Here is a 17,183-nt window from a genome sequence, read left to right as displayed (position 1 = left end):
GCTTTGGCGAGAATATCGAAAAACATGATCCAGCAGCCGATTGTGATAACATTTGAGGAATGGGGGAATTTGAAGGAGCTGTGGATTTTGTTGATGAATTTAAAGAGTGTAGTTTCTAATACAACAATGCAACACCAGAAGAGCTACTAAGCACCAGCGAAAATGAAGAAGCGCGTGCACACTACCATCTAAAAAATCTGCCAAAAATGCATTGAGCATAATAGAGAATGTGTTGGCCTGCAGTAACGTTGATAAAGAAACAGTTGCATTTTATAATGTCTGTGCTGTAGTTAAAAATGCTAGGACAAAAAGTGTGCAGACAACATTGTATTCTTTCTTTAAATTAATTTATCAAAAAGTTAATGGATTTGTATGTCTCCATTTATATTAACATTAATTCTTTTAGTATGATACTAAAATATTGTATACAGCAGCCCCCCCCCCCCCCCCCCCCCGTTATAACGCAGTTCGCTTTATGCTGATTTGCTATAACTCTGTTCTTATATTATAACCCATATCTGACTATAACGCTGTCACAAATCACTATACCATTCTTTTACAGATTGCACTTTTAGCATATTTAACAAAATCGTTTCATTTGATGGAGTCAGTAACTTGAAATTAATAGCAAAACAGCATTAAAACATTTCCCATGCCGACTTGAGAAATTTTCTCGCATGCTAATTTAATTGCAGTGCGGTAACTTGTTACGTAGTTCTGAGATCAGCATTTTAAAAAATGATCAAGTATATTGCTTGTAATATTTGCGTTATATACATTTATCCAAAGTCTAGTCATCACTCAGTACAATATTAGACATCATGCGTAACGGACAGTTTACTCGAACATTGTATCATAATTAAATACAACCAACGCAGTTACATTTTCGAAAAGTTAATAATGGTGGATAAGAATGAAAAAGCAACAATATCTGGACGTCGTACGAAGACTGCAAATGTAAGAAAAAGACTGAGTTTGAAAATTAAATTAGACGTTTTGAAGCGAATCGATTCTGGTTAACGGCAAGCAGATGTGTGCCATAATTTAAGACTGGCAAGTTTAACTGTAAGAACAATTATAAAAAATAAAAAGTTAATTTTAGCAGCAGGAAAGACAGCTGTTCCACTGCAAGCAACTAGGGCCAGGCTGGCTATTAGGATTTAAATGGAGAGACTTTAAATAATTTTATTGAAGATAATATTCAATGCAGAATTCGGTTAAGTTAAATATTATAAAGAAAAAGAGAGAGAGAGAGAGAGAGATTAGCCTGTATGATGATCTGAAGAAAACTCACCTAAAAAAAAAAGTGGAACCATTTAAAACCAGTAAGGGCTGGTTGAATAGATTTGAAATCCAGGGAGAAGCCGCTAGTGCAGATCAAGGAGCTGAAACTTTCAAACAAGAACTTGTTAAAATTATTAAAGAGGGGTATTATACTTCTCAACATGTTTTTAACATAGATGAAGCAGGATTTTTTTGGAAAAGAATGCCTAAAAGAAGTTTCATATCGAAAGAAGAAAAAAACATGCCAGGTTTCAAAGTGGTGAAGGATCAGTTGACTTTATTGTCGGTTGGTAATGCTGCAGGGGATTTAAAATTAAAATCCCTTTTAGTTTACCAGGAAGAGGGCCAAAATCGACACATTTTTCATGGTTAGTTTCATCAATTAAATTAAATCAATTTAGATCAATTAAATTCATGATTTTAATTGGAATTTTTAGTTTAATTTTGATATGTAAGTAGTTACCACATAATTATATACGTATGCAATGCAGAATATTTTATATGTACAAATATTTGAATATTAAATATTTTTACCAACATTTGTGCATCTTTTCACTTCCATTTATTATTGATTAGGAAATATCCTATGGCACCAACCGCAACTCACAAATACATATGTTACCTTATGGGAATGCTGCACTTGCTTACCGTGGATTCACTTAGCGCTCTGTTTTTCTGGAACGAATTATCAGCGTTAAGCGCGGGTCACCTGTATATCAAAATATATATACTGTACAATATTTTCATTTCTCTTAGTTTATCTTACAAATAAAATAATATCTTTAAAAAGTGTGTTGATCCTACTGTATTGTTAGAAAAGGCTTTTGTTTTTATTATTTTTTATTTATTTATTTATTTATTTATTATTATTTTTTTTTTGTTTGATATTATTAAAATCAAAACCTTATATATATAGTATATACCAAAAAAAATTAAGGTAAAATCTTGACACTTTTTTGGAGGACTCATTATTACAAAACATGAAAATTTAGCCCCCTTGAACTTTGTATTAATGAGATTCTACTGTATATATAGCTGTCTTCCTAGTATGAGCAAGTGATGAAAGAAATGAATGCTTTTAGAATTTTTGTTATTATGTGAACTATAAGTAACATACTTTATTTTGAAGAAAAGTACTTATTTCATTGTATTTTTACACATAAGCATAGGAGTAAAGTTTTCTGCAATTAATAGTTTCATGTGTATTGTTATTACAACAATAACAATTGCAACCTTTATACAACAATTGTGGCTAAAATGTTATCAGAAGCCCTCAATTTGCTTCAGTTATCATTTTAAATGGAAAACAAAATGAAAAGTTCACCAGGTGCAAACATCACCTTATTTTTTAGGACGAGCCGGGTGGTTTGTCCTAAAAAATAAGGTGATGCAATTTTTTTTTTTTTTTTTTTTTTTTTTTTAACACATGCGTGTGTGAGTGAAAGTATGTTTTGGATGTAGCTTGCTCATAATTCAGTTTGGTCCTTAAAAATTAAAAAATTTTTCACAGTTATGAATATTGTGTAAATTTCTTTCACATTGCAAAATATGTATAATTTTCTGGTGAGATTTCAGCATGTGACCAAATGAGGGCAGGATCTGCAAGTGCAGTATAGGGAAGGTGTCTATTTTTGTATATACGCTGGTGTTCAAAGAAAGTGCATCACCTAGGAATTTCACATTTCTAACCCTTTTTCAAGATGGTATTTTACATTAATGAATAGCATCACAAATAGAAATATAAACGAAAAAAGATATTTATTAATAATTAAGGCAAAGCTAAGTAATATTTGACAGGTGCTCTCAAAATATTTCAAAATGAGTATTTGCAACCTTTATACAACAATTGTGGCTGAAATGCTATCAGAAGCCCTCAATTTGCTTCAGTTATCATTTTAAATGGAAAACAAAATGAAAAGTTCACCAGGTGCAAACAAATATTTAGTTGAACTGTCTCTGGCCCTGATGACAGCAGCACACCGTTGAGGCTTTGACAAGATCAATTTCTGAAGATAATCAGCTGATAGTTTGTGGTTCCAAACACTGATTATGGCTTCCTGAAGTTCACAAAGGGTCTTTGGTTTCTTTCTGGCAACTGCAGATTACATACGATGCCAACAGTTCTCTGTAGGATTCGGGTCTGGGCTGTTTCCTGGCCAGCTAAAAGTTGTAATGGACCGTTCTTCCAACCATTTTTTTCACCTGTAAAAATTGTAAACACATTACTGTCAAACCTCTAATGCAGAAGTGCCTACTTACAGTTTTTGCCCGATGACAAGAAACAGAGTTGTCCTGAAAGATGCAGTTAGTTGGCAGGTTGAAGTGGTCTCTAATGGTTGGCAGCAATTTGCCTTCCAATCCATTGGCATTTACGGAACCTTTTATAAACTGCAGGTGACCTACTCTGCGATACGAAATGCACCCCCATGTCATTTGGCTGGGTGGGAATTTCACTGTAGACACCATACAGTCTGGATGGTATTCTTCACCCCGTCTACGGCGAATAGTTTGTATCCCACCAGAGCCATGCCAGTTGAATTTCTTCTCATGTGAGAAAATAACTGACTTCCACTGCTTGGGGGGATTCATTTGACATTCTCCTTACATCAAATTAATCGTGCCTTTTTTCTTTTTTTTGGGGGGGGGGGGCTACAAGTCAATTTTTGAATAGGTGTCTTCTGACTGTTACTGCACTTGCTACCACTCCTGTATGTTCTTCCCATTCTCTTTTCAGCTCAGATGAAGAAACTTTGCAGTCTTTAAGGCATAAGCGCTTCAAAGCACAGTCCTCTTTTGCCGTAGAGACTTGTTTACGTCTGGTTCCTTTTTTTCCTGTCAGCAGAACCAGTATTCTTGAGTTTGGAAAGACATCTAGTCACTTTTGACTGATTACAAGACACTCCATAAGCAATATGGCGGGAAGTACATCCTTCCTCACGTAAAGCAACAATAGTACTCTTCCTTCGTGGTGTCAACTGCACATAACTCGCCATCCTGATACAAGTATGGAATGACTGCAACTCTTGAATAGTATGCTTATATAACTGAAAGTAACAGCGGATGCAGTCTGTGAAAAATATTGCCATATACTGTTATTCGGACCACAATTACAATTTTAAGGGGTGATGCACTTTCTTTGAACACCAGTGTAAATTTTACATCATTGCTCAGATCTTGTTTCAAAAGAATGCATTTCATTGATCTAATGGTCAGTTAAATAGGAATAGCATCACTGGTGTTCAATTGTTGAATTGATAAATGATAGAGATATAATTGAACATATCAAATTGGCTTTTGAATCCAAATGTCTTAAAACGACCCACTAGGTGGCAGTGATCGCACTGTACCGATGTGGGATTTACTTAAAGATGCAACCAATGTCAGAGGAAAGGGCTTTTGTAAAGTTGACTATAATGGTCTTAGACAGTTTTTAAATTTTGTCTAGTGGGACCAACTGATGATGTTACCAACAGCGAATTCTAAATTGAAAGCAAACATGGAAGCAATTGGGCATTTTATATTAACTAAGAGACACTGTTCAGCTTAGGTCTAAGTTGTACATTTTTTCTTGTTATTTCTGTATAGATTTATTTAAGAAAATTATATTAACCCTTTCAGCAGTACTACATGCAGAGTGTAAAATTATGGCATATGAAAACCAAATGGACTGGATTCTTGAGGCAAAAATAAGGCAAAAGTAGTATGCCATTTTTATGTTAAGGGCATCATTTTCATGTATACCCCACAAAATTTTGTCACTTCCTATTCTTGGTCCAAGCTCTCTACCAACGTTTAATCAGAACCATGGCATCAATACCTCCTGTATAATGATTTTCTGATTGAAATCTGTGGGTTTAAGAACAACAGATTTTTAATCTGTTTATCACTATTACATCTTCAAAAGAACTTTAGAGGCATTTTGTTTTGCTATAGGGTTATAGTATATGGGTAACAGTAACACAGGGAATGGGTACTACTTCAAAATATGCATTTATAAGCAAAATAGGATTGTTAGTGTGAAACAGGATAAAGAGCAAGACAGACACTACTAAGTTACTACATGGTCTTTAAATCTCGACTTTGCATAACATTGCAAGCAAACCACATACAATTATTGATTTGGATATGTTGCAACATATCCAAATCAATAATTGTATATGGATAGGATCACATGTAATCTTGCAGCATTTGCAAGATTACATATGGCGTTTCCATTTGCTTTTGGAACATTCGCAGCAGCAAATGTAAGCAAAAAAAGCAAAGGTGCTGTTTTGAATGTCCCCAAAGCAAAACAATCCAGAGAATTATTAAAATTGTGATACCGGGGGGCATAAGAAGCTCACAATTAAGCAGAATGTATCTCTTGTCCTACAAATTAATCAGCAGCACTTTATTTTTTTAAAGTGATTTTTCAGTAAGTCTTAATCATAGTCAGCAAATCTCCAAACTGAAGTATGCAGTTGCAACTGTCATCAAATTGTTTTCCGAAACAATATGTAGGCAGTTAAAGCATATGGGGCCGAATGACATTCTCTTTTTTTTTTAGTCTAAACGTTATTGAGAACAAAATCTGATGGCATGGCAATTGTTTTTGGATCATTTTCATCTGTTGTGAATATTAACGTGATAGAAGATGCATCAGCTGTTGTAAAACCTTTAGTTGCATGAGGATTGAAATAATTCTCATATCAAACTGATATCTTGGCTTTTTTTTTTTTTTAGAAAGGTGGATTTTTAAACCTTCGACTTTAAAAGCACATAGGGTTACAATAAACAAATATTTTTCATTAATTTTTTCTTTTCTTCTAGTAAAGAATAGTACGATCTTTCAGAATGCCTTGTAACAACATCTGTGACAGAGCAGCATGTCAAGATTCATCATTAATTTTTACAAAAAAGTGAAGTTCTCATTTAAAATCTGAAAAGGTTGTGTACATAAGCTCTTCACTCTCCCTTGCTCACTGAGATCATAAAAAAAATAATAAAAAAATAAATAAAAGAGGTGCTTCAGTGTAAACAAATTGTCAAATATCTTCTCAAAAAGTGAAGGCTTATAAGCATTACACATTGATGATTTCAGCTGCATAAAAATTGTCTGAATCACAGTACATGATGTAGAGTTGTAGCCTCTGCATAACCCTTGTCGTTTGGCATTTTGTGAATGGTTGCTACAACAGGATAAAGCAGACCCAAACCTACTGGACCACCATGTAGATGGTTGCCTCCACCGAAGGTGGGTAGTTAAATAGCCAGGCTGTTTCACACATTGCTTGTCACAGTTGTTGTTTTATTGGCTCCTGGAAAATTGCAAAAATTACCAAATATGACTACTTTCATAGCTACAAGGACTGACCAGAGCTGTTTTGGCAGATAGAGCTGGTATTATTACCAAATTACTTTACTTTATGATAATTTTACTTCAAGTTAAAACTTTCAAGGCTAGAGCTATTCTTTCTTTATTTTCAAAAGCTCAGAATGCCTTTATGGATTGACGTAATTCCTAATTTTTGAACTGTGCATTCTGGCAAGTTAAAGGATATCAATTCTCATGAATTTTCAAGAAATGGTCAGCTAACCTTGTTAGTACAAAGAATGTGGTCCAGTAGGTTTGGGTCTGCTTTATCCTGTTGTAGCAACCAATCACAAAATGCCAAATGACAAGGGTTATGCACAGGCTGCAACTCTACATCATGTACTGTGATTCAGACAATTTATTTGCAGCTGAAATCATCACTGTATAATGCTTATAAGCCTTTGCTCTCAACCTATAGTGAAGCTACCAGGTGACATTCGTATCTGAATGGCGATGGGTATTTCCTAGCAGCTGCAATAGCGATGTATTCACGTGTGCTTAACATATAGTACATATCACAGTAGGCCATTGCTCTCACGTGCCAACTGAAGCAATTTCAGAGCGAGTTCAGCATTGCAACATTCAACAGTGTGTGTGGGCGGGCAGGCAAAAAACAAATCCCTGTGTGTCATGTCATACTCGCCATACCTAGCCCCCCCTGTGAGTTTTTTTCCTCTTCTCTACCATGATTGAATAGTTATTATTGCAGATATAATTTTATTTTTGGCAATTTCACTTTAATATTGGGTAATCAAGTCAAAATAAGAATATTTATATATGTTTACAATTTTACTGAACTTATAAATTCTGTCAACTCACTGTCCCAAGTCCATGTGCATTTGGTGGCCTCACTGCTGAAAGAGAACAGATATGTAAAGGAGAGAAAATTGAAATAATAAAATAAATTTTCTGTTACAGAATTTAGCTGCACAGTATCCATATCCTTACCAACAGATGGGATATTGGTATCCGCAGAGTTATCCTCAGATGCAAGGGCAATTTATGCAGGGTGTACAATACCCATATGGTCAATATTATGGTCAAGGGTTTGGGTATGTCTTCTTTATGTACTTACAAAATGTATTAATTTTCATTTTATTGATATTTTTAACTTTAAGATAAGGTATCTTCAACTATACATTTATATGATTAATCGTTTCTCACAATTCTATATAATCCATCAGTTGTGTAAACTCTTGCATCACGATACTAGATAGGGTATCTTCAATTGTATATTTATATAAATATTTGTTTCTCTTAATTCTATATAATCAATCAGTTATAAATCAGAAAATAACATTTATAATTGACTGATTATTCATGTGTTAGGCTTTATTTTTAAAGCATAACACATTATGAATAATGTATTATGCTTTAAAAATAAAGAAATTATGCTTATGCTATGAGCATACAACATTTTGCACATATTTGTAGTACACAATACACGGATTAAATTACAAATAAATTTTATACTGTTAATGACTTTATTAATCTAATCTGTAGGTTGCTGAGTTGATAGTATTATTCAGATCACCCCAGAAAAAGCTTGCGAGAACATGAGTGCACAAATCAATTTTTATTTTGTTAGTAAGACAGAGAGTAATCTAGTGCTCTTGTGTCATGTCACATTATATACCTTTTTCCCCCATGGGCAAGATGATAGCCAAATAGTCAGCTAATGTACAGATTTTTGGTTATTCATGCTGCATAGTCGACATGCCTATCTTATACTCTTCTTTCTCCAGTGCAGCTAACCTGTGGCTATTGTCTGCAATTTATGAGAGATGCCTGGAATTTCTAACAAGTTAGACACCTCCAAAGCACTAGTATTTATCCATGTATTTTTCATACTTTTTCTAAAAATTGATTGGGGATGGGATAAAATAAAGCTGGTGGCTAAAACTAATATTGTAGCCAGTGAAGTGAGTTATGACATAATGTTACTAAATACCTGTCTCCCTGACAATAGTCACCGATTCTATTGTCAGGGAGACAGGAAATATATTGTGTAAAAAGGATATGTGGAATAGGACTAGAGTATGTCTGCCAGGAGCAAAAGTTGATGTTGTAGAACAGATATTATCTTTTAAGGACACAAAGGGTGATATTGTTGTACACGTTGGCACTAACGACATTAAGAGTAGGGATCTGCAGATTTACTTAACAAGTATAGGTCAATACTGAAAAACAAGTTGTGAGTTACGGTTAAATTTGAAAGTGTCTGCAATTCTGCCCAGACACAATAGAAAGGGGTATATGATGAGAGCCTTGTCAATCAATTCAGCCCTGAAAACATTGTGCAAGGCTCATGGGGTAGAATTTTTCTCAGCATAGTCTGTGCTTATTAACAGGGGTGACTGCTTCTACAGGGGTGTGATGCATCCTTGTTTTGCACCCTTTCTTAAATAGAAAGGGTGCAAGAATATCTGTTGATGCTATCGAGGCAGTAAGGGTTGCATTCTGTGGAACTCTGTAGGATTTCCCTAAATGCTTATGCAGCACTCGCAACTACACTCGCTAAATTTGATTGAAGCAAAAGAGAAATGTTCAACGAACATTTAAATATAATTATTATTTATTCAATTTTTTAAACTCGTGCAGGAAAAATTACAAAAAGAGAGAGGAGACAGGCATAATGTCAGCAAGTTTTACCTTTCGAGCACAGTTGCCAGAATTAACTGTCCAACACATCACAAAATTTCTCTGCAGCTGTCGAATCAGAACTAGTGACTTCACTGCATATTCTAATGTTTTGGAAACCAGCACGATGCTTGAACCTATCAAACTACCTGTTTTTTGTCGCGAACTTGGCTTCGCCGTTATTATTATTATTATATTCATAAATACTTCTTGCTCTTGTTTGAATGGCCATTGGACTCTGGGGCATTTGCTTCTGAATCTGATTTTCCATCCATATTATTAATAGCTTTTCCATCTTCGATATAGCACCGTACCGCTGTTTTGTGATCATTGGTTATCTTGAATGCATTGGTCCTTTAACATGTTCTTGATTATTTTTGCATTAAGAATTTGCAGATAAAGGAACCACTAGGTGGCAGTGATCGCATTGTACTGATGTGGGATTTACTTAAAGATGTAACTACCATCAGGATAAAGGGAAGGGTTTTTGCTTTCGTAAAGGTGACTACAATGGTCTCAGACAGTTTTTAAATTCAGTATACAGTGGGACCAACTAATCGTGGAAGCTACTGAGCTTTTCATACGGATTAAGAAATATTGTTCAGGGTTTAGGCCTAAATGAATGTCAGATGAAGTAATGAGGCTCCGTGGCAGAGAAGAAAAATGCATGGGATGCATATAAATTATCAGGCAACACAGAAGCTGATATACACTAGTTTGTAATTGTCACAAATTAGGTTATGTTGGCAAATGCAGATTATGAGAAATCTTTAACAATGAATGCAAAAAAAAAAAACAACAAAGAGTTCTTTACTTATCTATGTATCTATAGCACAGAATTATTTGCAATAAAACTGGCTGTAGATAAAATAAACTACCATATCAAGCAATCTGTTATAAACAGGAAATCCCCCCCCACTTACAGAATTTTGACAAAATACGTGGAAACGTATTTTGCTTCCTATAGGAATAAATGGAGGTATCATTAAAATATCATAATGTGAACCCTGTAATACTTTTTTTTTTTAATTCGTTCCAAGCCCTTGGAAGTTGAAAATTTCGCTATATTACTAAGCTATTTATCTCTCTAAAAGGTCATATTTATAATGGAAATTGCACTACCCTTTCATCATTATCATATGTTTGGGTTATAATAATCAATTTTAATTGCCTTTGTGATGTTTTTCTAAAGCACGTTTCTGGAGGTCACGACTAAAAAAACAATATGCAAGTTCTTGTTTATGTTCTGTTAGTGCATCTAATTATAAACACATAGTAAACTTGATCTTACTGCATTTGTGATAATACTGATAACTTCAATTGTGTGCGTTTTTACCTTATTAAGGTGAAATGTGTTTCCCCCTTCACTGAAATCTTCAGTCACATAAAAAGCAAATTTTTAGAAACTTCTCTTCATTCCTATTTACGTATTACAATGATGAAGGGAAAGGGACTGATGGAAATGCAAGTGGTGGTAGTGCTAGGAAATGGAACAAGATTGATTTAGAAATGAAGATGAAAATGATTAAGAAGTACGAAGCAGGACAAAGTTTGTCATCTATTGCCAGGGAATTAGGTCTAGCTGCTTCAACAGTGAATACTATTTTAAGAGACAGTTTGTGTATAAAAGAACGTGTCAAAGATGGAACAGCTATTAATAATATGGATGGAAAATCAGATTCGAAAGTGAGTGCCCTTGAATCTACTGACCATTCAAGCAAAAGCAACAATTATTTATATAGATATTAAGGATAAGTATGGCGAATCCCAACCCAAGTTCATGACAAGCAATGGGTGATATAATAGGTTCAAGCATCGCGCTGATTTCCACATCTTTAAAGTATACGTTGAAGTCACCAGTGCCGATTTTGCAGCTGCAGAGAAATTCAGTGTTGTTTCGAATTTAAAAGCATACTATATACACACAACATTTGCTCAGGCATCGTCTGCAGTAGATAGTGAGAAAAATTTTACGTTAAGAGACTTTTGGAATTCCGCCAAGGCCTTATTAATGTTTAAGATGGCGTGGTAAATATTGTAAGATTATATATTTTGCAGCTCTGCAGCTGCAAAATCGGCACAGCTACTTCAGTTGGAGGTTGATGCCAAAGACGTGGAAGGGTTAGAGGATGAAGAGAAGGAATTATCTAATGAAAAACTTATTGACTTGCAGGCAGCGATAGTGAAAGAAGAAAATGCTGATAATGCTCAAGATGAACCAAATGAGGAGCTGAGACGCTTCATCGACAGAGTTGACAAAGACATTTCATTAGCAATGGCGAGGTTTGAGAAGATGGATTCTGACAGTGAACGATTCTTAAAAGTTAACATAGCAGTGAATGATATTCTTGCTTGCTACAAAGAAATCTACGATGAAAATAAAAAAAGACTCCGTCCAGTCATCCATTAATACGTGGCGCCAGATGGGCAGGAGCAGCAGTGCGTAGCACACACTTCTTGATTAGGCCAGGGTTCAAGCCCGTGCCCACCAAATACGGAGGATGCGGAAAAGGTCAGGAAATGACCACCGCGTATCCCCAGAGCAATATGGCCTTAGTTGCTAATGCCCCTAAAAACCAAATAACAACAACCATTAATATGTTCTTTCGTAAGGTTGAGCAGCTGACCCTTTCTAAATCTCCATAGCCCTGAATTTTCACAGCAGCGTACTTATCAGCTGCAGACGTCGATTCTGGCAGTGATGCTCGAGAGGTAAAACTAATGTTGTGCCTGTCTCCTCTCTGTTTTTTGTAATTCTATAATTTTGAAATTTTAAATTGCTTTCTTTTGTAATTTTTCCTGTGTATGAGATAAAAAATTTATACATTAAATAATTCTATTTACATGCTTGTCGAACATTTATTTTTTGATTCAATCAATTCAGTGAGCACAGTTGCGAGTGCTGCCGAAGCATGGGGGAAATTCCAAATTACGTAGAGTTCCGCGAAGCTTAACCCTTACTTAAGTCCTGTAACTGAAACGTAAACCTTACGGAGTTCCTGTATACAGACTCCTTAAGCGCAATCACTGCCATTCGAGCTACCTTATCTCCCCCTCACCTCATTCTTAGAGGTCAGGTCTAAATTATTTTACTATCAAAGATACAACCAAAAAGTTACCTTCTGCTGGATCCCTATCCATGTCAGCATCCCAGGTAACAAACTTGCGGATGCAGCTGCTAAACATCCCGACTCTGAATTTTCCACTCAACTGAAAGTGCCCTACACTGACTGCAAATCCATTATAAAATAAACATGTAGAAAACAATGGTCTCATCTCTGGCAAACTCAAATCAAACTGTTGCAGATTAAAAAAGAGCCACAACAGTGGTCATCTAGTTTCTGGTTAAGCAGACGACAAGAAGTAATTCTGGCAAGGCTTCGCATCCAACTCATCTGTATTTGCTTCTGGGAGAGAATTCTTCTCGGTGTTTCTTTTGCCAGTTGCACCTAACAATAAAACATTCTCATTGAATGTCCTGAACCAAAAATCCAGCTTTAGCTACCTATCCAACTTACAGGAACCTTTAACCTTATCACATATTCTCGGTAATAAAGCAAATTTGGAGGAACTGTTTCAGTATTTAAAATGCGTAAATTTGTATTATTATATCTAATCATAATAACATGAAATTAGTAATAACTAATTCATGAACAGGCACAATATAAGCAAAACTATCTGAGAGATAGATTCCATTTTAAAATATTGTTAATAAGATTTGGTAAAACTAGTGAGGATGATTTTCAAAACAACAATTATATATTTGTAAAAGATCATATTAAATCTATTTAATCTAACAATATAAACAATATAAATATGTGATTAAATTGTTTAATTTCCAGTTTACATATAAAAATACAAGGGGATGGGAAAGTTTGGTTGTGTGTGAAAGGGCAGTAGTACAGTGTATAGATTTTTTTTTGTTTATTATTTGAAGTGTTATACTTAATGTATAACACGTCAGATTTCATGCAATTTCAATAATGTCTCTTTCTAATTACAGGCCCTAGAGTAAAAAAAAAAAAAAAAAAAAGTGTGAGAATGAGGAAAAATGGGAAAAATCAGTCATCCAATATTTGGGGAAGAGAGGGTGGGAAGGATGATTCCTAAGGCAGTACAATTGATGGGGATATGGTGAGAACATTTGGGAGGATATCCTCCACTCATATTCCATGGTTAAGAATTGAGCAGCAGAATTTAAACGAGGAAGGAAGAGCCTGGAAGATGACACATGCTGTGGAAGACCTACAACATCCATCACTCCAGAAGTTGTTGGCGGTGTAAATGATCTGGTGATGAGTGTTTGACAAATAACTGTTTACTACACTGCTGCAGTCTTGGACGTCACATAATAAAAGAGGTTCTTGCTATGCTAAAGTTGTCAGTTTGGTGGTTCCCAAAGTTGTTGACAGCAGATCAAAGGTGCACAGAAGTCAAATGAATATTTGCATGGTTTTTGATCAGATCCAGAAAATGCACCATTCGTTACCGTGGGTAAGGCATCACTTTCACGCAGAGACAAATGAACAATCCAAAGAGTGGAAACGCAGCCTCTTACTTTTCTAGCTTTCTATGCTTGATAACCCGTGTACTGAAGACTGCACCCTTTCCTCCAGTACATTCTTAAGTGAACATGTATTTTACTTTGCACTTATAAACATAATTTCCATTTCCCATATTTTATTTCAAAATCTTCCATCCATCCATAACTTTTGTTTTTAATATCAATCACATTAAATAGATATTTCCTTTCTATTTATATTGCTCTGCTTTATATATATGGCGCAAGGAAGCCCCAAGCAGCAAAAGGTTGGGGCTTGCTTGTACCATATGGCTAGTACTAATTTTTCAAGGACCAATGAAAATGATGAAGACAACTCATGCCTCCTGAAAATAACCTTTAAAATGGCACTTATTTCAAACTAAATATGAAATAGGCCATTTTTGAAGTAAGTTTGAAATTAGTCCACACTTGCCCATTTATTTTCCATTATTACATGATTGATGAATCACAGAGAACTTTCCAGAAGTGTCAATTCCCCTGACCTTCTCCACCAGAAACTCAAAAGTTTCATCATCACATCCTGAATATAACACACATCACATCCTGAATATAACACACATGGTGTTGATGGTGACAGTTCCTGGCATGAAAATGTTATGTGCATTGCAACAATTCATACAGAACAAGCTAAATGCTTTGGTGTGAGATTTGAATCTTCAAAATCTTCTACAGAAATCCTGTGATCAATGCTCCAAACTAAAATCCTGCTCTCTCTTGGGGCATGTAATTTTCTTGATAAAAACACTGGGCATTCATTGTGTCAGCATTTCCCCAAACTTTTTTAGTATCAGAACACTCTTCATCTCACAATATATTTACCGAACACTTACAAAATACGAGTTTTATTTATTTATTAAATCTGTTTATTGCTATGCTCAAGAGCCACCCCCTGGACAGCAGCAAGCTGGAGGGGGGTGATATTTATATTCAGAGGTTGTGGCAGGCACATGTGTACCTGCCATAACCTCTGAATAATAAACACTATAAGCTCTGTACCTGAAAGGTACAGAGCTTATAGTGTTTATTATTTTACATTCTTGAAAGTTATGGGATACCAAAGTGTCCCAAATTAAAGGATATTATTTTATCAAAAATGCTGTAAATTGCATAAACATGACAAATATGTACAAAAATATAAAGGATTGAGTCAGTCCATCACCGGTTGTTGCCCGTGGTATCTCTTCAATCTTGACTGTCTTAGTGCTCACAGCCAGGCGTCTTTGGAGTAATAGATGCCAAGAAAGGGGACCAGTGATGGTGTCACTTTATTTTATTTTTTATTCATCGTGTCATGGGAAACATTGTCGTGGCAATTTTCCTTCTTGTGGTCTGTTATAACTGTAAATTTGTATGTGTGTCCATTAGCTTCTGACTCCTATATATATGCTGCTGGCAGAATTTATCCAGGTTGATTGCTAGATTGTTGATCAAATCTACTGTGTTGCCTGGGAACATGCGTCTCAAGCCTTTCAGGTTGTTGAAACTGATCCTAAGTGGGAGCCTTGTGTCCGTTTGTTGTTATTTTCGGGCAATGCGAGGAGTTTTTATCAGATCAGTGGTGTCAGGTCATCCTGTGATTAGTCTGGCAAGTATAAGAAGGTTTGCTGCCAGAATCTGTTGTTTCCATGGTGTGACTTCGAGATTTATGTAGAGTTGGGCCCTAGAAATTGTGTATTGGTTTCCCATCTGCCAGTTGAGCTATTTCAGGAGCCAGTATTCCAGACTGAGGAACTTGTTGGTGTTGTGGGAGCAGAGGACCACATAGTTGCTGCATAGAGAGGTATGGGATAGAGACATTGGACAACATATTTCTTTACCAGTTCGGCGTCATGGAATCCCATTAGTTCCTGGCAGATCACCCACATAGCAGAGTACATTTTGGTTTTTGTGTTCAGGTGGTGAGCCTGGAATGTCAGCCCCTCTTCCCATACTAATCCGAGATCTTTGTGTTCTTTTACTTTCTGAATGGGTGATCCGTTGATGGTAAGATTGATATCATTGCATGACTTCTTCCATACGAAAGACGTCCAAGCTGTCTTTGCTTGATTAATCTGTAATCTGATTGAGGCCAGATATTGTTGAAGGTTATGGATATTTCTACTTGCCTGCAAGGTAGTGCTAAGAACCTGATTTTGGTCAGAAGGTGTGATGTTTAGCGGGGCCAAAGAACTATTTGCTAACATTTTATTACATACAACACACTGTGCATTGGGAGCACTTTATTTCCAACACATGCAAAGCCGAAATTCAAATAACTGTCATCATACTTTCGTTTTTGTCATTTATTAGTTGGTTCCTGTTTTTTCACTTCGAATTTTTGGGGGGGAAATGGCTGTGTTTGTTCATCCTCACTTTGAAGTGTGACAATATTATGTTCGTTTTCATCGACCACAGTTGTAATGCTAGAAGTACTTGCTTCTCGTTTTAAAGTTCCTTTTTTCAACCACAAATCCATGGTCATTTATTTTAATAATAATATTTCAAAATACTGATAATTATCAAAAATAAATTATACAAGGAAGTGGGTTTAGCTGTGATATTGATTCGCTTCCCCTTTCCTTCAACCCATGTACTCCAGGCTAAAATGCATACGAATGGCATATTAGACCACTACATTGCTACTTTTTCGTAGATATTATTATTCCTACGCATAGTTTTCTATGCAAAGCCCTCCAAAATAAAGTGTTCCGCGGTCTATTTGATTATTAGTCTATGCCAGTATATTAACCCTTCATGAATAATCTCGGGATAAAAAACAATAATACCTCCAAATTTAAGACTGAAACGTATTTTCTCAGGCATTTATCAGGCTAATTTTGCATTAGCCAAATAAATCCCGAAATTTCTCAGGATTTTCTTACACCTTGCAACAGGCGACTGGCTTTCATTTTAATTATATTGTACAGCAATGGCAGGAGGAGGTTACTGCTTGTGCCATCCACTTGATTTTTTTGAATTTATTTATATAATGAGTAGTGAAGAAGGATTAGTGAAGATTCATATTGTGAATTGGAAACTTCTGTTGAATCCAATTCTGATGAATCTGTTTCAGGTTTTGATTTACATGAAGAAAATGGTGATGTCAGTGTTTTAGATGCTAGACAGTGGTTCAAAATTGACTGCACTAAAGACCTCCCCCTGCCACCTCCAAGATTTCCATTTGCTGCACAGCCAGGTTTGTGCGTTGAAAGCAGTACAGATGAAATGACTCCCATAGACTTTTTTGCTTTATTTTTTGATGAAGAACTAATCAATCTAGTGTGTTCTGAGACTAATAAATTTGCAGAAAAAGTGACGCTCGTGATTCTAGTTGGACTCCAGTGATGCATGCTGAGTTAAGAG

The 17,183-nt window shown here is 35.6% G+C and overlaps 1 protein-coding gene across 3 annotated transcripts in view; it reads left to right on the top strand.

Moving 5' to 3' along the window:
• LOC150083290 (nucleolysin TIAR-like) overlaps positions 1 to 17,183 on the top strand; it is a 261,413-nt gene that overhangs the window by 237,837 nt on the left and 6,393 nt on the right. For all 3 annotated transcript variants that reach the window (XM_090377152.1, XM_090377153.1, XM_090377154.1), the window contains exon 12: positions 7,556 to 7,689. In XM_090377152.1, coding sequence (XP_090233278.1) covers positions 7,556 to 7,689 — 134 coding nt within the window. The remainder of the gene's footprint in view (positions 1 to 7,555; positions 7,690 to 17,183) is intronic.

Source organism: Mastigoproctus giganteus, chromosome 7, assembly GCF_048544385.1.
Source record: "Mastigoproctus giganteus isolate SK-2022 chromosome 7, ASM4854438v1, whole genome shotgun sequence".
Lineage (NCBI taxonomy): Eukaryota > Metazoa > Arthropoda > Arachnida > Uropygi > Thelyphonidae > Mastigoproctus > Mastigoproctus giganteus.
The sequence above is the reverse complement of the archived record's forward strand: the minus strand, read 5'-3'. Positions and strand labels throughout refer to the sequence as shown.